A 24898-nucleotide genomic window follows, 5' to 3' on the forward strand; every position below is an offset into this window, starting at 1 on the left:
GAAAGCAGAATCATTTCAACCTATCAAATACTAGTTCTCATGCTGAACACAGACACATCTTCTGTTTCAGTGTATGCTTCCAGACCTCATGACCTGGAATTCAAAATGCCAAGAACAATATAGCAAAACAGCTACTGATTTTGGTTGTGCAAGGAATTCATAAACCCTGTGTAATATAAAGCAAAAAAAAATCCATGAATATTCTGCAACTGTCCTTTCTACATTTGTTGCATTCGTTACTGATTTTCATTCATCTTAACTCAACAAGAAACCTTGTCTGTCTAACCCCGGCCTTAGTCCTTCCTGGGCAGACCAAACCCTTTGTCATCTGTACCATGTAAACGAACTATACTAGATTCTTACTATAAATTTATTTGTCTATAAATTCAATGGAAGAAAAAAAAAGTACTATGGCTTAAACTAGATATTTCCAGAGCAAAGGTAGTAAGGTTCAATATACTAAGAATATGCAAGGAATATTTGCTTTATTCAAAGTAGATAGAACGTACATACAAGCCCTAAGCATCTTTTCCATTCTTTTTATAAAAGATCGCCAACACGATAATATACAGAACTCACTAGCAATAGTGGCCACAGTGGACAATGGATACAATAGGAAGGGAACAATTTCTGTAGGCCAACAGACATAGTGCCTTAACTGAATTTAGAGGAAATGCATAAATGAAGGGTTTATGATATGAGAACTATGACAGCAAGACAGGAATTACAAATAAGTTTCATTATTAAAAGGACAAAAAGTCCAGTAACTATTAAAGAAGCAAAACATTAATACAGCTTCAGGAAAATTGTTCTATAAAATTTTACTCCCTCTATAAGGAGTAAAAGTAAAGTAGGAGAGACTTTCAGATGAGGGTTTTAACACAGAGTTGTCTTTTTGTTGTTTTTTTTTTAAACCTTAATCTTTCTTTAAAAAAATTAATTGGAAATGTAAGAATCTCAAAGAATTATCTATAATTGATTTTCTAAACTTCAATAAATTCAAGAAAAGTGTTCCAACCAGATACTGTATGTGGTAATAAAAATCACATTTTTATTAAGCCAAACAGACACTGTTGACTATCTAACGCATAGCCTTGCTCCTAACTTTTATAACTATCACAGGACACGTTGGTTAAATTATCGAATAACTTAAGATACTTAATAACGCTATCTAGACAACTGTTCTTAGTAAATACAGCTTTACGGCATCCAAACATCCACCACCTCCATGTGCAACATAACCATTAATTTTCTCATCTGAGAGAGTGACGATACCTGATAAAGTCGGATCCACCTGTGACCTATCAGCAGAGATCGCTTTTTCTGAAGATGCCTCTGTATTCCCCACTTGTTCTGCCTCTTCGGGTTTGGCACTGAAGTCATGTGTGCCTGGGTCAACTTCCCCGGAGAGTTCCTCATTCCCCTCAGCCTTAGGCTTTTTACTCTGAGACCTGGTGCTCTGAAAGCTATGAATGTAAGTAGTGGTCAGAGCAGAAAAACTGTAATGAAAATAAAGAGCACATACCAATAGGAATACCACATCCCTTATTTCAAGAAGAAACAACTTCGACTTTACGTTACTACCTATGTTAAATTTTTTTTTTACACTTAATTGCTTAAGTCTGAAACTTAACTCTGAAATCAATAAGAAACATTACAATTTAAACAATTATAAATAAAATAAAGTAAAAAATGACAGGTAAATCAATAAAGAAAGCAATATTTAAAAATCTAAGCAAATTGTTCCAAGATAAATTTGAGGCATGCATTAAAATAATAGCTAATGGAATTACAATAAAGTAATTTATTTTACATTGTATAAAAAATTCATCATTTTCAGACAGTACTGGACATATTTTCTTCCTATTTTAGTACTTCCAAGCCAGGCCTTTGACAGCTTTCTCATTTCTACCTGTCATATAGGTGGCATTTCTAACTAAAAACTGTTCGAAATCAACTCAAAATAGTGTCCAAAAACAAACAGGCATATGGACACGTGCGCACATACTTACTACACATGTACCAAACACAGCACAAAGACTAAGCACTGTAGGAAGTAAGCGAGGACAGAAACAAGAGACAGGAAGTAGCCAGGAACCATCACTGTGAATTAGCATGAGCAGCTGTTGGTGAAAGTAACAACAGCATCATCACTTTTATAGAGGATCCATGCCCCAAAAATATCACAGTACTCATGGGTGACATCTCTTTGCAATTTCCATGGGTCATTTCATTGGCTGGACCTCTGAAACAGTCCATTTACTAAAGGGAAACCAGTAGGTTCTTTAAATACAAAGCTGTGAATACTACACCAAATTCTAAAATGAACTTTTTTAACAAGTTGAGGAAAGCTTCTTTCATTATGAAAACCAAGTGAAAGGCATTAAAATATTTCCTATGACACCAACCTGTCAGGAATCATAATGGACCACTGTGGTTAACATGTAGGAAACCAGATACTACATCACAAGTATTGAGTGTTTGTCCAATAAAGAATTATGGAGATGCCAGATTGGAGTGTCTTTGAAATGAAAATAGAACACTGCTTCCTTCCAAAATTGGCCATTTTTGAAAAGGCACTTGAATTCATTTAACAAAGACACTGACCCCCCAAGTGAGTATTGTTGCAATTTTGAATAATACAGTTAGTTATACATTAAACAGTGAGACAATGGACATATAAAGACATGCCCAACCGTGTCATGAATAAGTACTTACCCTGAGCACATGGGAAGCACTGGGATATTTTTTGTTAGATTCTACTTCCTAATCATAAATATTCATCCTGACCTAATCAACTGCCTGGAGCTGATTTATTACTTTAGAAATCATCGGTATAAGCTGTAGGGAAAATATTAAAATTTAACTTTTTAACTGCATAGTTCTGTGCCTTGAGTCTATCTCTGACACAATGTAGAAGCTTGACTCCATGATCTTAAAATTCCTTCAATTGCTACCATGCTAAAAAAGGCAGAAAATAAAGTTCAGGAAAAAAAATAGATTCAGGAAATAACCATTACAAGTGTGGGCACAGATTTAAAATTACAAGTTGGCTGGCAAATAACAAAAGCAAATAAAACAAAAACAAAAAAACAAAAAAAAAAGGAAATAAGCAAACAGGTTCCAAATCGGAGTATTAGATAAATACATGCAGGCAATAAAAATTACCTTTTAGCAATTCATTTAATTACATGAAAAACTGCTCAAAAAGCTTCTAAACAAAGTGTTATGAGCATGGCCCAAGTTTTTCAAAGGTAGGTAATATTATATAATATATAATAAATATATATGTAAAGGATATATACAAAATGTTAACACTGGTTATCTCTGGACAATGAGGTTATGGGTGATTTGGGATTCCTTCATTATTCTTTTCCTTATTTTAGAAATGTTCTCCAATGCTCAAATATAACTTTAAAATCTGAAAGAAAAACAACGGGTAATATTGCAGAAGAAAGTTTAATATTAAAGTTACAAGTTAGCCAAAGGGCCAGAACAATACCATACCCTATACAAAGGGTTTTAAAACTGGAAGATGCCCACAGGGGAAAAAAAAAAAAAAAAAAAAAAAACTTTTGAAATGGCCCAGGATACAAAAATGGAATGGAAAATAAATTCTCAAGGAAAACCATGTGAACCGCCACTTGCTCTGCTTTGCATCTCATTTTAAAAGAAAGAAAAGAAACAGAAGTGTGGAGCAAGTGGTAAAATATGAGCAGTCCACTGAGAAAAGCAGGATTTCAGATACCTAATCCAAGAAGGAAACAATTAAAATCAGAAAGAAAACTGGTAGCAAAATGAAAAATATGAAATTAAGTTAATGAAGTGAGTTAAAATATGGAGATGAATGGAGCAAAACAATCCAACTTCAAAGTAGTTTAGTGAAGAGAGTCAAAGAAATTCTGTATTTTTCTTTTGCTATGTAACATGAATTCAGGATTATTCTCAAATGCAACATAAACCTCTGCCTATGTTCTATACATCACAAGAGGTGAGTAGTTAAAAGACCCAAGGTAACTAAATTTATGATGAATAAATATCTTGACTAAACAGCTCCTGAGACATCACTCAGTAGCTCATCTTGGCAAGTATTCTAAGGATGGGGGATGGAGATCTTTACCTCCTGGATGCTTTCCGTACTTTCCTCCTCCTCTGCAGCCAGGCCTTCACTTCAGGAGTCGATTCTGGAGTGGGCTTCGTGTGATCAATGGTATATATATCTTTTCCTTGTTTCCAGAGCTGGTATCTGTCTGGTTGAAATTTCCTCACAAAGATATCCATGGAAATTTTCACCATGTCTTTCCTGCAAGTGCACTGAAACACAGTGAGGGTAGGATTGAACATTCAAAAAATATATACAGTCAGAGTCAGGCTGGACTGCATAATACTGGAATATTTAGTCACTACATGACTGAGTGCTTAAAAATGCCTTAGGGTGTCTTAACCAGGGAGTATTATACAAGTTTCTTCAGACTGGCAGGGAGCACACACACATTCACATTTATGAGTAGGAAAATATATTTAGTATACTTCAGAGAGACCTGTGCATCAGGTCTCCCACTCCTGCTCATGTTTCACCCAGTGTGAGATCAAAAAAAGTCTGAAAGCTAAAACTCAGTCAACAAATGACATCAATTGTATTTTTTTCCTTTAGAATTATTTGACTGTTTTTTTATCAATAAGTCCAATAGGGGAAAAATATTGGAAACAAATTAAATTCTCTTCTGCACCACATATAATATGAAATCACCCAATCGCATCCACTAAGGTATTGTTGAAAAGTTAAAAAAAAAATCATTTGGAATCCTCTATACCTTGATTCTCAGTAATGCAAAGTAAGCTATAATGATGACTACACACAGCTTTAATTAGGTCTCGGTCAACATGTTCCAGATCAAGGCATTAGAATTAACTGATCTAACTCACAATGTCTAACATAATTGGCAGCAAACTGGTAGACAGAACAACAGCCTTGACAAAATAAAACCATCACTTTTAAGGACACAATTATCACCTCCTTATCAATTAATTGCAATGTGTCAATGGAATCCAGTACTAAACATCAATATACAAGTTATATGGTTTTAGTATTCTTTTTATATAAAGATTTATTTTGGCAATTGGCAGGTAAAATGGAGAGAGTGTGTGTGAATCTACTCCCTACTGGCTTACAGCCAAATAACCACAGCAGCCAGGCCTGGACCCAGACTAAAGCTGAGAGAGAGCAGTTTCCAAAACTTTCCCAGGTGCAGTATCACGGAGCTGGATCTAACGTAGAACAGTCAGGTCTCACACCAGGAACCCATATGGGTTGCAAACACGGCAGAACATCAGTTCGTTATGCAACAATATCAGAGGTAATCCTAACAAGCATTACATTCAGTGTACCTAAAATTGCCTTCCACAGCTCAGGTGTTCTCTCAATGACAACCACAATTGATGCATTCTTCTATTTAATCTTTACTTCTTAGTCCTTGTCTCCTCCAGACATAAAAATCTGCCCTTTCACTACCTAGAATTAATTCTCTCTCTGAAATGTCTCCAGCATCAAGATCCGTTAACTTCACTGTCAGATCTTAAATTCTAGCACAGCAAAAGCTACTAATGACCCTGCTTGCAGCCCACGTAGAGTCAATTCATTTTTAAAGCTATCATTTTAATACCCCTCAAATAACCTGAATCTTTCATTTGAGTTCAACAAGGTGCATTTATCCTGCTATTATAGTAAAATGATGGTTGAATTTGTGAACCTGGCATTCAAGGGCTAACGAGCAGTGAGATTTTCAGATGTCTTTCCAAGCACATGTCAACAGAATACTTTCTTTCAACCCAAATCATTGGAGCCCAAAGGCATTATATATCCAATGAATGCCACACTGAAAAACTCCTCTCTGCACATTTTCTAAAGAAAATCATCCTTAACTCTGAATTCAAATCATACCATCCTAGCCTCTGAATTCAATAGGATTTATCTGTAATAATACTTTCTGCTGTTAGTAACATATAATGAAGATTCTCAATAATATTGATTTAGGTATGTGTCAGATGATGATTCTGAAAAAGAAACTTTTTTTCTAAAACAAAGAGCGGGCCCAGTACCAAAGCCTAGTGGCTAAACACTCGCCTTGTATGTGCCAGGATCCCATTTGGGTGCCAGTTAGTCCTAGCTGCTGCACTTCAAATTAAGCTCCCTGCTTACAGTCTGGGGAAGCAGTAGAGGATGGCAGACAACCTCAGTATCCTGCACCCTTGTGGGAGACCCAAAAACTGCTGCTGCTCTACCTTCATTATAAACCAGCAAATAGAAGACCTCTCTCTGTCTTGCCTCTGTGTAAATTTACCTTTACAATAAAAACACATATATCTTTAAAACGAAGAAGAAGGGGAAAGAGAATAGAAACAGACAGTGGGGGAGGGAGACTTCTCATCTGCTGATGCACACCAAAAATGAACAAGGCAGAAGGCAGGTGCTTTAATCAGGGTCTCTCATGTGCATCCAGCAGAGTGTTATCAGCCCACCATCAACTATTGCATAGTAAGTGGAGCAACCAGGAATCCAACAGGTGCTCCGACGGGATGCTGCCATCCAAGCAGCAATTTAACTTCAAACACCACAATGCCATTCTTGATTCTGAAAATCTTAAAGGTATTTTTCTCTTGAAATGTGAAAAAATAAAAACTTACAGACTTAAAATAATCAAAATCAATTTTCATGTTTTCTTTCAGTGTTACTGATTTATTGTTTTTAAGAAAATACTGGATTACAGTGAAATTTCATTTCATCTAATGGGCTCCCTTAGGGGAGGACATACTTTCAATTGTAGCAAAGATAAGCCATTGATGTGCAGTAAAGTAGTTGTAAGCAAATACTTTGGGGGACAGAAAAACACACAGATGATGCTATGAAGCTGCCCAGAGCAGTGGGGCACAGCCACTAAAGCACTGCTTATGGTGCCCTCATGCCACACTGGTGTGCTAATTCAAGTGCTAACTCCTACATTGGCCAACCGCCTTGCAAGCACCAAGATCCCACGTGGGATCCATGTACTGGCTCGCTCTCTCTCTACCTCCCTCTCTTTCTCACTGACACAATGCTACTTATAGAAATAAGTAACACTAATAAAAATGCTTAATCCAAAATCTTGACTGAAAGACCACTCACTACTTTTGAGAACAACAGTTTGCATATTAACATTTGCATTCTGAAGAGGAAATCATATTTGGAACAAACAGAAACCTGAAATTCTTCACTTAATAATTTTCGGATTCTGTTTAGTTATGACAATATAAACAAAGAAGAATATCATTATGTATTAATATACTTACTAATTTGAAATATAAATCTATAAACCATATTTATTCCTCATTTCTACAGTAGGTAGTAACTATGCAAGACTTATTTAACATGACCGTGACTAACACCAACATAATTTTATCTTGAAAACATCGTTTTAAGATAATTACATAGCACAGTGTTCAGTAAGCTATGACATGTAAAAAAAAATTTTTTTTTAAGTTTACAAAATTTGATGGATACTGATGAGAAACCATAGCTATTTAACCTGGTTATAAAAAGGACAACATTATAATCTAAAACAAGTATGTATTCTTCAAACAATGAACTCATGCCTTCCTTCCTATTTAACTCTCCTACTCATTTCAATTTATTCATTTCCAAACATAAGTGCTCTTTTGATCCATTCTCTACCCACACACACACACACACACACACACACACACACACACACAAAACCTGTTGGTAGTCAATCAGCATAAAACACATGGAGTTACTCTTAACACACTAGTATTCTTAAATCTACAACTGCCTCTCACATTATACTAGATTATGTCAAATTCAAATTAGAAAAAGACCCAATTCTTCAGCAAATTGCTACACTGTTAACTGATTTTAAAAATTACAAGGAGGGCCAGCATGATAGCTCCGTGGCTAAATTCTCGCCTTTCAAGTGTCTAGATTCTACAAGGGCACTGGTTCATGTCCCAGCTGAACGACTTCCCATCCAACTCCCTGCTTGTGGCCTGGGAAAGCAGGGGAGGTTAGCATAAAGCCTTAGGACCCTGCACCTGTGTGAGAGACACAGAAGAAGCTCCTGGCTATTGGCTACTAGCTACTAGCTTCAGATCAACTCAGCTCCAGCTGCTGCAGCCACTTGGGGAATGAACCAGCAGATGGAAGATCTTTCTGTCTCTCCTCCTCCTCTTTATAAATCTTTCCAATATAAATAACAATGCAAAAAAAATTAATAAACAATCAAATAACTAGGGACTCTATCAGAAGTTTAGGAAAGGTTACAAAATATGAGGGAAAACATAATCCACATAACTTAAATGATTTGTACTTTCATAAAATACATCAATTATATTTAAGCATCAAAAGAAAAGCCACATAGATCACAAAAACATACAGCACAAATTCCTTTCTAGTCTAAGTTCATTTACTGCTGCTTTCTCACACTTCAAGTATTTGCATATGTAGACAGCTTTAGACTGATTTCATCAAAAACATCACTCAACTCTCCAAGGTCTTATTTTTAAAACAGTCCAGGATTCTCAGAGCAAAGTGAATCTGATTTTCTAAGAGAACATAGTTGTGGATTATTGGCACCTGGCTCTCAGGTTCTCCCAGCTTACTGCAATTTGAAACAGCAGATTATACCAGGTGAGTTGCCATTACGTGCTCGGAGTATGATCTTCCTTGTCAGGTGAAGCACAGAAATCCAGGACGTGATTTCTTACTCAGATTTCAATGAATCTTTATGGTGAATTACTTCATATACTTTGCTCCATCTAACCTTTCCCTACCACAGTAATTTCGAGCCACTATAAGACACACACGTCAGTAGTATGGAAAAGTGTATTCTAGAGAATCATGCACCCCTGCATTTGTTATATGAATACCATTTTTGAAATACATGTAGAAAACAGAGGTTCAGGGATCTTACCTTAAATTACAAACATAGTAAGTAACACAGCTTTTGCTCACTTCAAAGGTAGAGCTAGACTGTAACCTATTCTGCTTTGAAACTCCAAATGAAATGTATGTTCCTTACGACTAAAATAGTTTATAACTTAAATAATAGTCCCAGATTTCCAACACAAAATTCTGTATATGTGATTCATAATGAAAATGAAATTATAGTTGAGAGCAAATGTTGAGTTTGTTGTTTTCTTTTTCCATGCACACAAAAATGTCACATTGAGAGTTCATCCAATCTAACGATTTTTTAGAATACATTTTCTCCTATCACTTTTAATGGTATTATATCAATTTCTTCTGAATATTTGCACACTTGATTTTGCCAGGCTATGTCTCCCTTACTAAGTAAGGCAATTATAAAGGAACCTAAAGGATGGGACTAGAAACTCAACCTTTGTGACCCGTAAGTATACTCTTCAAAGAAAAGCTACATAGAAAGAAATGGAACTAATTCAAACAGTTTGCTCCAAGGGTGTCCAAAAAAGGTTTCGGAAAAATAATTTTTAAAATTTTTGCCTCTCAATACTCATCTGAGGGTGAAGAATGCTGAGTAAGTTCAGAGCTACAGATATTAAATAACCCATTCTTGCACTACGTGATAAAGCAAAGTAGGAAAGTGAGTTCTTTCATATTCAGATACATGAAGTTATTTTGTTCTAAATTCATGAACTCTAGATCACACAGTATATTGATGATTAATTTGGACAGGATAAGACTAAAAATAGGATTCTGAAAATACTAAGGATGGAAATTTTTATGAACATAAATATTTCAGATGAATCTGTAAAATCATCTATGAATAAGATGAACATCACATAATCCTTCCAAAAGCTTTAAGACAGTCATATATTGTCTTCCACATTAAGGAGTATTTCAGATATTTTTCTTAATTGACAAAGAAGTTCATCCTACACACAGAGTAAACTTTAGGAAGCAAACTAACATAAATCATGCATAACAGCTTTATTTTGGGCAATGGTTGTGTAACATCTGTAGTTCTGAACTTCCCCAACTCTCAATTTATGAATAGAAAGACACTAAATGACTAGCTGATGCCACAAGGTAGTAACAGGAGGGAAAAGACTGACCAAATGATGGGAGAGTAGGAATCCTGCACTTCAGCCTTGCTAGATTTTCACTTTGCCATTCACTGAGACACCCTCTAGTGAAATAGACTCCCATTGAGTAAATCTAAGGGCCTGAATACATAAAACACCATATTCCCGACTTCAAACTAGAATGCTGACAACACTAAATGCTCTCTGAGCTTGGAGCTATTCACTTGTCTCAATTTCAGATTAACATGAAATGACAGCAGCATCCCCTATCCTCTTCCATATGTCTTTACCCAGGTCTAAAACTAGTACAAATGAGCACAAAAATTGATGAAGAACTATTGTTTTAAGAGAGAAGATGAGTTGGCATGGTAATAAATGAGAAAAACAATAGGAGCTCTATATAGAGTATATTAAGTATGTTCTTGATTAAGACGAATGAAAACAGCTTTTTAATACATTCTAGTCATCAACTTTTAAGTCTTACCCCTACTAAATTGAAGATGACTTTCCAGTGAAATGATTATTTAAGAGTCACGTTGTAAGCACTATCCTGCGTGCCATGCACACGGATCACACACCATCAGCCCAATGAAAATGCTCTGAAGAAACTTAATGAAAGCTAAGAATTCCAAAACCTAAATGGTTATAGGGAAAAAATGTTGTTTATTTGTTTAGGCTTTCTAATGGTAACATTATGGAAAGAATTTTAACACTATATAACAAAATGAAGCAATTTTTTAAAAAATAAGTTTTAAGTAACAACAATTTTAAGTCACACTTCTTTATAAAAGTACACAGTTTACTATCACTGATAAAACATATCAAATTCACTTAGCAACTCCTATATCCCAGGATATGTCTGCCACAGCTACCACATTTTATTCATTATTAATCTCAGGAAATATTTTAAAGTAGAGAACAGACAGACATATTCTAGCATGAAACAGAAGAAACCCAAACTGTGTAGAAAATCAGTATATTTTTTTATGTTCTCAAAGTTTCATACTAACCAAATTGAAAATAGCCAGGAAAAACAAAGAGAAATGTTTCCTGAAATACAGTATGTTATCCTCCCAAGGAACTGAGATAGCAAGAACAGGACGTCCAGCAGTCTAACTGAATACAATAATAATCAAATATGAAGATGTAATCTCTGTTACTGTTACCATTAGATGTTTGACTTCAGACTCCTGAGGAGCAAAATAGCTGTACTGAACCAATTTGTGACATATATAAGAATAGAGTAGTCCAGTATATTGGCAACATAAATCAAAACTTTAAATATTCAATAATTGTTTTTCAAATGTAAAAAAAATCTATTACCAGTAAATCCCTGCACAATAATATTGAAACAAACAGATCAATTAACTGATGGGTTTACTTGGAAAATATCAGAAAAGTGTTTTCTGGTACTTCTATACAAAGTCAGGGCATAACAATGAAATATTTTCAGGAATTAAATTAAATTTAATGTTAGGGAAATGCATATGATAAGATTATGAAATTAGATGTTGACTTCTGGCCCAGCAAATAAATCCTCAGTCTGGCACAGCAGCAGCCCATATGGGCACTGGTTCAACACCTCCGACTCCATTTCTGATGCAACTCCCTACTGAGGCACCTGGGAAAGCAACAACAGAACGCCCACGTGCCTGGACCCCTGAAGCCACATCGGTGATCAGGAAGAAGCTCCAGACTCCTAGCCTCTACTGGCGCCATTCAATCCACTGCAGCTACTTGGGAAGGAAACCGGAGTCTTTCATCCATATTCTCTCTCCTTTCCTCACTCTCCCTCCTCCCCTCACTCTTCCTTCCTGCTCTCTTTAAATTCCAAATAAATAAAATATAAAAATACATCTTCACAAAATTTTTAAGCTTCTAAAAACATAATATACATATGTACTTCAAAAAAGCTCATGGGATATACATATTATGAAAAAACTGTGGATTTGAAAAAACTTTTACACAAAAATAAACATTAATTCTAATTTTCTGTGAAGTGTATCCTTTCTGTTCTCATCAATTTTCAAATTCTCAGGAATTCCATCCATTTTATAATTCCTTTCTATTCTTTCATAATTTGATTTATCATATTTTAATTTTCAATATAATCAAAGGCTTAATGTTCCACTAAAAAGTTGAATATCCTTGAATTTATGAGTATCAATACAAAAAAGAAACATATAAATGAGAGATTCATTACCCATATCTGATTATATTTTATGGTTAGGGACAAAGAGGAGGAAAGACTAATATGCAGAACTGACTAGAAAGGGCAAGGAGTCGTTGTTTAAAACCTAGGGTGGGGGCCCAGCGCGGTGGCGCAAGTGGTTAAAGGTCCTCGCCTTGCACCACCCAGGATCCCTATGGGCGCCGGTTCTAATCCTGGCAGCCCCGCTTCCCTTCCAGCTCCCTGCCTGTGGCCCAGGAAAGCAGTCGAGGACGGCCCAAAGCTTTGGGAACCTGCACCCACGCGTGGGAGACCCGGAAGAGGCTCCTGGCTTTGGACCGGCATAGTATCGGCCCGTTGCGCTCACTTGGGGAGTGAATCATCGGATGGAAGATCTTCCTCTCTGTCTCTCCTCTCTGTATATCCGCCTTTCCAATGAAAAAATAATAAAAATAAATCTTAAAAAAAAAAAAACAAACCTAGGGTGGAATTACACCTAGAAATGGCTCCAGAAGTAGAAATAATCCTTTCACAATCGACATGTAGTATGTCTCACAGGCTTAATTTCTATTTATCTCTAATGACAAGTGTTTCATTTCATGTCACCTTGAATAATCACAATGTACAATCATTCTGTATTTTTCTAGACTCCATCACTGAATCCAACAAAAACTGATATTCTCTGAGGAACAGGCTTCAGGTCTATCTTAACACTATTCTAGAGTAACAAAAGAATCAGGACAAAAACAAAATCTACATTGATTCACCATATTTAAAGACTTGCCTTATTTTTATCTACAGAGTTGATTCAATTAATTCATCGTTGTATTGGGCCTTTGAACAACTTAAAGTATTTCACCAAAAGTACATGGATTCTGCCTTAAATGTTGGCAAACATGTATCTAACCAAAGGAACAACATAAATATTCTATCTCCACTCACAAAGAAACTGGTTAATTCAAATAAAATTTTAAATTATCACTGTTGAAATAAATCATTGAAAAGTTCTGGAAAAGGGTCCTGCTGTAATGGCCTAGTGCTTCAAATCCTCACCCTGCATACACACCGGGATGTCATATGGGTGTTGGTTCCTATCCTGGCTGCTCCACTTCCCATCCAGTTCCCGGCTTGTGGCTTGGGAAAGCAGTTGATGATGGCCCAAACCCTTGGGACCCTGCACCCACGTGCGAGATCCAGAAGAGATTCCAGGCTCCTGGCTTCAGATCAGCAGTTTCTGCTGTCGCAGCCACTTGGGCATTGAACCACTGGAACGCAGATTTTCCTCTCTGTCACTCCTCCTATCTGTTTGTCTGCCTTTCCAATAAAAATAAATAAATCTTAAAAATATTCTGGAAAAGAAAATTTTTCCATTACTCCAGAGATTAAAAAAAAATCTTTGACAAAAGCAAGAAAGAGATTTGGTGAGGTCTATTTTTACTCCAGAGAAACTCATTAATCAGTCCAAATGTAAAAATAGACTATATAACAAATACAATTTTAATGATCTACATTTCCTCATTTCCACATGTGCTTTAAATATATCTAAATCTTAACTGGAATACACCCAGAAAGCAATCATAAATATAGCTGATATCAGCTCCATGTTCTGCCAAGTAGTAAGACCACTTTAAAACAATTGTATCCATTCACATTTTTGGTGCCAAAACAAGCCCTATGTTGCTATAAGTTACACCATAATCAGAGTTAAGAGTATTCATCTATGTATGCAGTAAGAATTATTATATAGCTATAGTTGCATTTATTTTCTTAAAATGGTTTCCTGTTACAATCCATCAATTGTCATGAATTCAAAAAAGAAAAAGACAGAAAAGGAACAGAGTCTGCCACAGAATTCCATTTACCAGCTGTAGCCACTATCAAAAACAAAATGCAAAAGCCTTTTGCCATGAGGACTAAAGACAGAATAAAAGGTAGAGCATAGTAAAGTACTGCAATGAACTGGTTAATGTAGAAGTTCAACATCTTGGTTTGTTTTCTATTCCAAGAGCTGTTAGGGTTACAGGGGTACAGGGGTAAACAGGTTGGGGAGGAAGAATAATGTCTTTATATGGCATACACATTATGGGGGTCTGCTCAACATCGAAATGGCTTCCTAAAAAACTAAATCTATCTGGAAAAAAAATTTTCCCATAAAGTTCACATGCCCAAACTGTGTAATTTCTGGCCCAAAATTACAAATTGCAACCCTTTTTCTGCACTGTTAAATCTCAAAGCCAATATCACCACAGGTTTTTAATTCCCATGTATAAAGTGCAAATTACAAACAGAACTAACAGGAGGTCCAGCTCTTCAACCAAACAGTAAGTTATATCCATTTCAATTCAAATTTAATCATTTTAATGTTTTGTTAATGTTGTTAGTAATAAACTATGACAGCACTGCTTCTACAAAAATCTCACTGCTAACAAGCAAAGTGATTCGTTCAGACCCTGGAACATAACTCAGATTCTAAAAGAAAGGGTCAATGCAGACCTACTCCCAGCTGGTGAACAAGTACAAGTTAATTGTCACTTTTGTCATGGCATGAAGGATAGGTAACTTCTTTAGAAAGAAGCCAACAAAAACAAATTATAACAGGAGAGGCAACACAGATTCTTAGATGTAGATCAAAGAAGTAATCTATTTTGTTTGTACAGGAATGATAGTTGGTAAGACTCACATTTTGAAAATGTCTACTGATTAAGGTCATCTTAGAGAAGAATCAATACAGTGAATATTTGGCTTCTATGCATACAATACACCCAGAAGAAACATCAAAAATCATCTACAATAATGAAACAGATTTGTAAATAAAAAGCCGTTTCCTAGCCTGTTGTTAAAAATGTATGCTTAGCGAGGTGGGATGAGCTACATAATGAAACCGCCCAATATTGAGAGCCTAATACAGATGTAAAAATTAAAGTACAATCTGTAAAATCAGTGTAAAAGAAGCTGCTAAATCAGGAGGCATCTGAAACTGCAATTTTTACATATATCAAAAGTAATTAAAGTCAATAAAATGCTTACAATAATTGGCTTAAACATAATAAATACAGTATCCCTAGCAGCTTGATTTTCATAAGGTGATTTCCAAGATTGCAGATGACAGACACAAAATGCTCATGGAAAAGAAAAAAAAAAGAAATCTCCAGCAAGAATATACATATACACATGCAATAAATGCATCTATATAAAATAAACATCAAATCAGCAATAAGTGATGAATCTAAGCAAATAGCTCAGATTAAGCTTAACATAAAATACATTACTCTAAAAATTATAAATAAAATATTACACCATAGTTAGTGTAACTGGCTTCCTGATTCCCCTCCCTTTGGGAGAGCTGGATTGTGCTGCTGGCTCCCTGCTTTGGCTCCAGCCCAGCTACAGCTGTGGCAGGTATTTGAACCAGCACATACAAGTGATCTCTTTGTGGAATATTGTCACTTAAGCTCCATCTCTAAAAAAAAAAAAAAAAGAAATATCTCGAAATTGCAATACTCAAATCTAAACAATTTTAATAAAAATAGAAAGTCAGAAATATGGCAATCTGCACACAGAGACAGAAAGCTACTAAGTCCCTGAAAATGAACAGCATATATCAAAAGATTATTGGCACTGACGCACAAAGGTTACTCAATGTCCAATCTCAAACAAGATTCTTTACTCTGGACTTGTTCCAAAAGTTCCAGCAAAGTAAACATATAAATTTTTCTTTTAATAATCACATATTTTGCTTTTACATTCTTTCTTGATGAACCCATAAAATATACGGCAACAGTTTAAATTCACTATTCTTTGGCAACAGCAACATCTTAGGATCAACTAACCAGAACATCTAGTTCCTGAGGTGCTTTGCAGCATGAATAACTGCCCCGCCAAGAGATGCCTAGCAAAATCCAGGAAGGTACTGGTCGTCTCCTTGCCCAGGGAAAGTGAGTGACCGCATTTAACCATTTATACCTAGTCTCCTCATGTTAGAAGCAAAACAATCTTTACTCAGGGTATTGTCCAGTAAGCATGCAGGAAATATACCTTATAGGCATCTCTATCTGTGCTGCTAAAAACTAAGTGGACAATGAGAGAACAGAATATTGAATACTAACAAATACTCTTATATAGGTCCTTCTGGAATTAGCCATGTGTAGACCTATGCTAGAAAAAGAGAACAGCATTATTATAGCCCTCATCTTGCTACAATTCACATATAGTATATCTAAGAGAACATGAAATTAATTCATAGTTTTACACCTTTGCAATTTGCTATAATTTGAATTCGCAGGTCCAGGTCTAATTACATGACTACTTCAGATGTTGATGATCGACTATCCTTTAATCTTCTAAGAGTTAATAGATTCACTGTACAAAGATCATTTAATATTTCTAAAAACTAGAAAACCAGGTGAGTTCTATACATCACTAATTCCACTGCATTAGATAGAACGTACTTGAAAAATTATTGATAGCAAAATAAAACACTGATATAGAAGGAATATGTTCTATAACACATGTTAAGTGTTGACACAGGTTTACCCTAAGTAGGAGATGTAAGTATATAAAAATATACCTAAGGACACCAATTTCTACTGCCTTTTTCACAGAATCTAATTTTCACTAAAATCATACCCAACAGAGACAACTGGTGCTTATGTATCCTGCCATGATTCAAATTTTCCTCATCACTCTGGCATAAGTATACAACAGAGTAAATGTTACAAGGTACTCAGTAGCTGAATCGTTAATGAACTTGAAAAGGCCATTACACATTTCATAGTCTTTGACTAATGAACATTCAACAATGAACAAAAACTGCAATAACAACATTGAATAGCACATGCCAAAAGGAGAAAGAACTTAAAATAATGATCATTTCTATTGAGAATGTAATCACAATAAAAAATACTGATGGAAATATACACAGATGACACACATAGAACAAAGTTTGATAAAACTTGATACTACCTAAGAGGCTAACACATTTTTGTTTCTGTTTGAGAGAAGCACAAAATGTTATCCTGCACTTAAAACTCACCAATTCCCAAACAAAAATAAAAAATAAACAAATTTTAAAAATCAACAAAAAAACTTCAAAAATAAACAAAAAAACTCACCTATTCCCTCCAGTTCGAACAACAACTGCAATCTCTGAAGGTGGGCAACTTTAGAAGCTACACTGTAACTCAATATTACTCCACCTGCAGGGCTAAATAATAATATCTATACATTCACCTGAATCTTATCTTGTACTTAAGTCCTTATAATTCACAAGGCTGGGCTTTTCTTTTAATCAACTCACAATCAGTGTTGCACAAATATGGTAACATAGTAACAGGGCTATGCTCTGTAATTACCATCAATATCGAGTGCCAGAAATGCTTTCCTTATCATTATATACACACATACACACACATACATACAACCTTAAGATTATAAAAGACAAACAAAATTCTAAGTGTTGTAAAGTCACAATTCAGTTAGGTAACTATTAAAGAGTTGGGGCAAGGTTTCTTAAGTGCCACGATGGATGAAGACAATGAGTTGAAGGGGACCTAGAAGCCACTTCTTTCAGTCATTTACCACATCTGATTGGTGCCTTCCTACCACGTACAAGAACAGGGGCTAGAAGTGGGCACGGTAAGGGTTTACTGCGGTCTCCCTCAACAAGGCTGCAGCAGCCACTGATGCACACAAGAACTGTGGCTGGAAGTGGGCTGGGTCAGGCTAGGCTACAGCTCATGCCAGCACACCAGAGCGCAGGAGCAGTGCCTGCAGATAGTCTGGATTGGTCTAGGCTGCATAACCCATGTGTCTTCATGACAGCTGGGGTTAAGATGGAAACAGGACTAACCAGTAAGCTATACCCACTGGTACATCTGATAGTTGGTGCAGAAGAAAACCAAGTCCAATCCTGCATCAACTGGACAAAGAGCAAGCTTTGAGCACCACCCACGGGAGGCTTATTAGGGGGCACTCCACTCAATCCCTGAGCTCAGAGCAAATTGTGTAGACATATGGTCCGATTCCAAAGCAAACTGCAGGACTGAGCCATCTCAGTTGCTGATCCTTGTGCAAGAATATGGAGCACAGCCAGATGAACACAAAAGACAGGAAAGCAAGCTCCTCTAAGCCAAGAGAAGATTTCAAGTACCACATCAAAGATCCAAAAAAGGACAGGTTGTAAACCATCCAGAGCAGACTCTACAACAGGCACCTAAGTCGGTGGGCACACTGTGGTAGACAAGGACAACAAACAGGTCTTAGGAAGAACTTCTCACCTCCTCTGCTATGAGAAACCAGCAACTCCTCAGGACAATCAAGGCTAGTCAACTTAACACCCTTGTACCGTCAATCTTCTCAGTCCCTAGGCACTGAGGTAGTGCGACAGAAAATAGTGGCACACTTTCTCCCTTCCACCCACATCCTCTGCCCATGCCACGCCCCAGACTCAGTGAAGAAAACAGAACAACTTTGTAATAATTAAAATAATACATTAAAAAGTTCTCTGAAAAATCATGTAATGACATTGCAATGCATGGACTTCTTTAATACATTTATCTCTATAAACTTTCTGAAGGACACTTCTATAGTGGGTACTCAAGTAGGAAACAAATGGATGCATGCTTGTATGCAATGTTCAACTTTCCTGTGAAAGTCTGTGAAGAGCTTCCTTTCTTCCTTCTGCCTCAGAGAACGTACGAAACAAAAGTGTGCCTGTAGTATGGTAAATGGCAAAGCTGTAGCACTTCTGTCGCAGAGCTGAGCAGAAATGAGGGAAGAATACTGACCCTGCAGGGACCTGTGCCAGGTCTCTCAGATTCCTATCTGAATGGATTACTTTAATTGTTTCTATATCTAAAAACATTCACTTTTTTAAAAAGATTTATTTATTTTTATAGCAAGGTCAGATACACAGAGAGGAGGAGAGACAGAAAGGAAGATCTTCCATCCAAAGATTCACTCCCCAAGTGACCACAACAGTTGGTGCTGTGCCAATCTGAAGCTGGAGGCCGGGAGCCAGGAGCTCTTCCAGGTCTCCCACACGGTGCAGGGGCCCAAGGCTTTGGGCCGTCCTCAACTGCTCTCCCAGGCTACACACAGGGAGCTGGATGGGAAGAGGGGCTGCCAGGATTAGAACCGGCACCCATATGAGATCCTGGCACGTTCAAGGCGAGGACTTTACCCATTAGGCCACTATGCTGGGCCCAAAACATTCTCTTTTGAAACAGGTATTCATGAGTTGCAAGATCCCTACAGTAGTTGAATTCCTGTAGTATTTTATATCACAGTCATAAGTGAAGTCAAACCGGTACTAAGAAAAATTGAAGGTCAAGCTTTTATTTCAGTTAAGATGCCTTAAATAAGAACATGCTTTGTAATAAGCTAAATTGACAGGAATTTCACTTCGATTATACTTGAAAGGAAGACATACATTTTGGTCCTGCTATTTCAAAAAAAAGAGCATGTAAGTGCAGTCATAGTGCATGCAACCTAACTAGACCACAATTTCACAGAATCAATACACCAAGGCCATATATTCACATACACTTCTTGGGAGTTGTCCTATGAACTAAAATATGAGCTTATGAACTGATATAAATCCAAGAATTTGTAATAAGTAAAAATGTCCCCAGGAAATCAGACCATTGTAAATACCCATTAAATGGTTCTTCCGGTTGCTAAAGGAACTTTGTGATTGCTACACTGAAAGTGACATTATGACAGGCTATACACAAAAAAGATGTGCTTGGTATATACAAAACACAATATACAAGTACATGTTTAGAAATGTAATGCATATTCTCCAAGAGTCTCAGACATGGACATAGTCTAAAATTCAGAGAATAATGACAGTATTGCAAAAAAAAACCAAACAAACAAACAAAAAAAAAACACCAAAGTCTTGAATAAAGAAGGGAAAAAACAGATAGCTTCTCAATCAAGGGCCCAATATAGATAGTATAGGACTAAAGAGAGGATCTACCTGCACGACTTTTGAATGGACTGTAAATTCAAGAATGAAATTTCTTCTGGAGACAGTATATGGGAACAAAACCAAATGAAGCATTTGTTCACTGGTTTCCTAAATATTCTGAACAAGAACAGGGAAGGGGTGATGATGCTTTACACTTACCACCCAGGTCCCTGGCAGTGGCCTGGAAAAGTAGCAGAAGATGATGCAATGCTTTGGGACTCTGCACGCACACGAGAGATGTGGCAGAATCTCCTGGGGCACGGCTTTAAATTGGCTCAGCCCCGGCCATTGCAGCCATTTAGAGAATGAACCAGTGGATGGAAAATCGTTCTGTTTCTCCTTTTCTCTATAAATCTGCCTTTCTAATAAAAATCAACAAATCTTTAAAAAGAAGACATAAAAGGAATCCTATGACTTTCCTTTAAGTATGGCCTAATACCTTGTAATAACTATACTATCTAATAATAATATAATAAATTAATATTTAAGAGGACATGTTGAACTTTTTAAATGACAAAAAGCCCTCACCTTGAATACGCCCGGGATCCCATATGGGCGCCAGTTCTACTCCCAGCAGCTCCACTTCCCATCCAGCTCCCTCCTTGTGGCCTGGGAAAGCAGTCCAGGATGGCCCAAAGCCTTGGGACTCTGCACCCATGTGAGAAACCTGGAAGAAGATCCTGGTTTCGATCGGCACAGCACCGGCCGTTGCGCTCACTTGGGGAGTGAATCGTCGGATGGAAGATCTTCCTCTCTGTCTCTCCTCCTCTCTGTATATCTGACTTTCTAATAAAAATAAAAATAAAATAAATCTTTTAAGAAAAACTTTTTAAAATATGGAAGAAATAAACACTCCTTACTCACAACTCTGTAATTCTTTGTCCCTGGATGCTGTCAATGTAATTGAGTGATTTTTCCCCCTGAAATATTCTTTCACATAATTAACAGTGACTATTTAATAATATTGTATGTATAACTCAGAAGTAATTGACAGCACCATGAATCAGGAGCAAGTTTTACAAAAAAATGATTGGATAAAACTTTCACATTAAAATGATAAAAAGAAAAACATGATCATGACATAAGAAATCCCCTATTATTCTAATGATTACATTTCTATACTTAATCTCTTTCCCATAAAGAAGTGATATGCTTACCATTGAATACTTCTGTGAGCTTCAAAAAGGGATTCAGAAGTTTTCTGATAATACTTTTTTATTATTACAGCCATACACTTAAGATATACACAGTATAATTAGTGTGCTTTATGTCTGAGAAATGTGAAGCCAAGAAGGGCCAGGAAACCTGCATAAGCCTTTCTAGCCAATAGACCCCAGGGCCAGCAGCCTTGTCACCCCAAATCTAAGAACCTATCATGGCAATGGCTTCTCCTGTTGCGATACTGTGAACAGTTTGACTGAAACTTCTCTGGCTCCATTTCAGATAGTCGTTTATTTGACAGAGAAGTCTAAGCTCACCACAGCACCAAGGTTGAGAGAAGAAATACCTATTCATACTGGTACATGCTGCAGAGATTAAATCAGCGCAAGATGGTCATGGAAAAATAAAATGTACAACCTTCAAAGAAACAGCAGTTTCTATGTTTCCCTCCAATGATATGGTGGTAAGATCAGGACCTATAATTATTCCTTGATGATATTTCTGGCACCAGTACTGCAGTGCTGTTATTGAAAAGAGACAACAACAAAAAAAATAATACCCCAAAAAAGGGGGGAAAAAGTTGCTAACTTCATGGTGGTTTTGTCCAATTCTAAGACTGGTCAAAAGGCTTCCTTTCCTTGGCAGGAATAGGGGTTCCTAGGAAGGGTTTCTAGGAATGCCAAATACCTTTCATGGAAACCAGGGCATCAGCTTCAGAATCTTGTTAACAAAATAATATCAGAGTCCATTATATATATTATAGCAAAGGAATTCTGAGTTTAAAACACATAAAAAGTAATAACAGGCAATACTGTGCAAAATAAAACCTATGTGCCAGGAAGAACTGACACACGTGTTTACAGGCCACTGCAAATAAAACTTACACAGGAGTCACTGATTTTGTGTCTATAATATATAACTTGAAAAACACGCAAACAGGAACAATGCAAATCAGCTGGTAAGTCACCAGTCCTGTGACCAAGTGTGAGAATGCATTACCTGATTTATTTTATTTATTTGAATGTAAGAATTACAGTCAGGAAGACACAGAGATTGTCCATGTACCAGTTGACTCTCAGGATGGCCACAATGACCACAGCTCGATCAGGCTGAAACGAGGAAACAGAAGCTCCTCCCAGGTCTCTAAAGAGGATGCTGGAGCCCCAAGCCCTTGGGCCATTATAGAGAACTGCTCAGAACTATAGCAGCAGGGGCTTGAACCAACAGCCATATGGGATGCTGATGTCACCTGTACATCACAAATCCAATCCCAACAGGTTATATCTTTTAGTTGCTAACACCAAAGAAACAACAGAATTAGATATGTCATGAAAAGGATGAAAAGGGAAAGAAACATTTCTCTTCCACCAACAAAAGTAAAGCAGGTTTTCTGGCTTTTAACCCAAGTCATGTAGGCATCTGAATACATAATGAGCCAGAGCTCAGTCAAACCTCAAATAACAAGACTGATGATCTTTGTAAAGTTCCTCATATCATGTATTTCAGAATCTGATGATGATAAAATCCTTGTCACAACCTACTCAGTCATTGTAGAACAAATGAAAACATAAATCATACACTAACAAGTGAACATGACTATGATAAAATTCAACTTTATTTTGAAATAAAAGCAGAGAGTCTACTTTGCCAGAGTATTTAAAACTGGGAGGCAGCATTTGACTTTTGAACTAATATCTTTCTAGGCCTAGCTCAAAGCAACCAGAAATGATGGACTCTTTTTACCTGAATTGTAAAAACTGATAAAAAAAAAATTGCATAGCAAAGTGTCATTGTATTCAATCTAATGATACCTCTGGAAATTAAAGCTAATACATCAAATTACAGAACACTTTGAAATGAACAGTATTTGTCCCCCATAACTGACGAAAGATAATACTTACCAAAAAAAGTACAAAGCTGAAAAAATTTCAAGAGCCAAACATTAAAAGTCATTATACTATTAATTAGAGTTGGGTTTTCCTTGTCATACCTCCCTTAATGAAAGCCAGATATCCATAAAGATTGTGGTAAAGGATATATGTAAATTGATCCAAACACAATGAGAATGCTGAATGATTAAATGTGTTCAGATCAAAGACATTTCTGCTCAACTTGAGGAAATGGAACCTACACACACAGGGCTGGAGTAATGGTCCACTGCCTTGCACGTAAAAGGAAAAGTCAACCAAGGGCAAGGAACAAAATGGCAGACATATTTGTTTGCAGAGATGAAAAGCAAAATCCTGCTGGCACACACAACTGTGCTTGCAAGGAGGGCTTTAATCAAATGGTGCTTTATCCCACAGAAGTAACTAATTTACTACTTTAGTATCAATAACAAAAAGTTATACTATTTGAATTCTGGATCCACTCCTATACCATGGTGGTGGAAAAGTTCTCTACAGAAGGCAGAGACCAAACAAAAGCTCTAGGTTGGAAGTCCACAGACTTCAAATATTCACTTACCACTGTGTTCAACTGTTGCTAAAAAGGAAGTTGGGTAATCTAGCACTGAATTCTAAGAGAAGATAGATGTTCACACTAACAAACTAAAGGACCATTTCCTACAGGGTCTGTTAGGCGCCTCCTAACTAGAGACTGACACAAAATAACTAAAATGCAATTCAGCCTTCAATTCCTTATTTGTCATATTTCCTCTCTGATCATATTACTTGACCCAAAATTAAACTTTGCAAGAATGGTTTGAGCTTTTCAAGTAGTAACACCCATGAGACACAAAATAGATGCATAAATTCTGATCACTCAGGGATGCTTAAATTAATTATCTGACAATAGACAATAGACTGAACTCTAATTTATTTGATTTGTGTACTTTTAAGAAATTACATAGAATGTTAAATGATATAAATGATCAAAATTTAGCCTTGAAAAAACAGCTTCTCCAAATTTGATATAAGTTGCATACCCAAACTGTGGGAGAAAAATGCACATTCTAAAGATCTAGAACAATTTTTTCATTCTGTTTTATTGACAGGGCCCTACAGCCTCTCCTTGATCACCAGCTGGAAATCCAAGCCTATTAAAAGGAGAATATAAGACTACATCGTTGCATTGTGCCTATCATGGCAAATATATATGTCTATCAGAATAGTTCATTATGAATAAAAACCTTAAATTTACTTAATAAACAAATGAAGGAGCTACATGTGCATGAATTGTTAGATTTCTAAGAAAGTAAAGAGATATATAAAGCAAAAATAAAATAAAGACATCTATATAACTAAGTACTAAAGAGAGATTCAGACGGAGTAAAAAGTCACAGGGCATATGTCAGTAAGACGACGTTTCAAACTAGACATGGAAAGATTTACAGTATCATAACCAACAGATACTGAAAACAAGAAAAAACGGGACAGCTGGGGAAATGCACTGCAGACCCATGTAAATAAACTATGAGGTGAATCGGTCCATAACAGAGAAGGAAAAAAAAGCACAAGTATTTATGACAAACACGGACACCTGATTCCCCAACAGCTAGCTGCTCCTGAAATGTCAGTGCTGCTGAAAAGCAAGAATTT

The 24898-nt window shown here is 36.5% G+C and overlaps 1 protein-coding gene across 3 annotated transcripts in view; it reads right to left on the reverse strand.

Moving 5' to 3' along the window:
* Positions 1-24898, reverse strand: part of KDM4C (lysine demethylase 4C) — a 281603-nt gene that overhangs the window by 129398 nt on the left and 127307 nt on the right. For all 3 annotated transcript variants that reach the window (XM_040963735.1, XM_040963734.1, XM_040963733.1), the window contains exons 9-10: positions 4121-4314; positions 1276-1466 (exon numbers count right to left, since the gene is read on the reverse strand). In XM_040963735.1, coding sequence (XP_040819669.1) covers positions 1276-1466; positions 4121-4314 — 385 coding nt within the window. The remainder of the gene's footprint in view (positions 1-1275; positions 1467-4120; positions 4315-24898) is intronic.

Source organism: Ochotona curzoniae, unplaced genomic scaffold (genome assembly GCF_017591425.1).
Source record: "Ochotona curzoniae isolate NIBS_2020 unplaced genomic scaffold, NIBS_Ocur_1.0 scaffold_3208, whole genome shotgun sequence".
In the NCBI taxonomy this organism is placed as follows: domain Eukaryota; kingdom Metazoa; phylum Chordata; class Mammalia; order Lagomorpha; family Ochotonidae; genus Ochotona; species Ochotona curzoniae.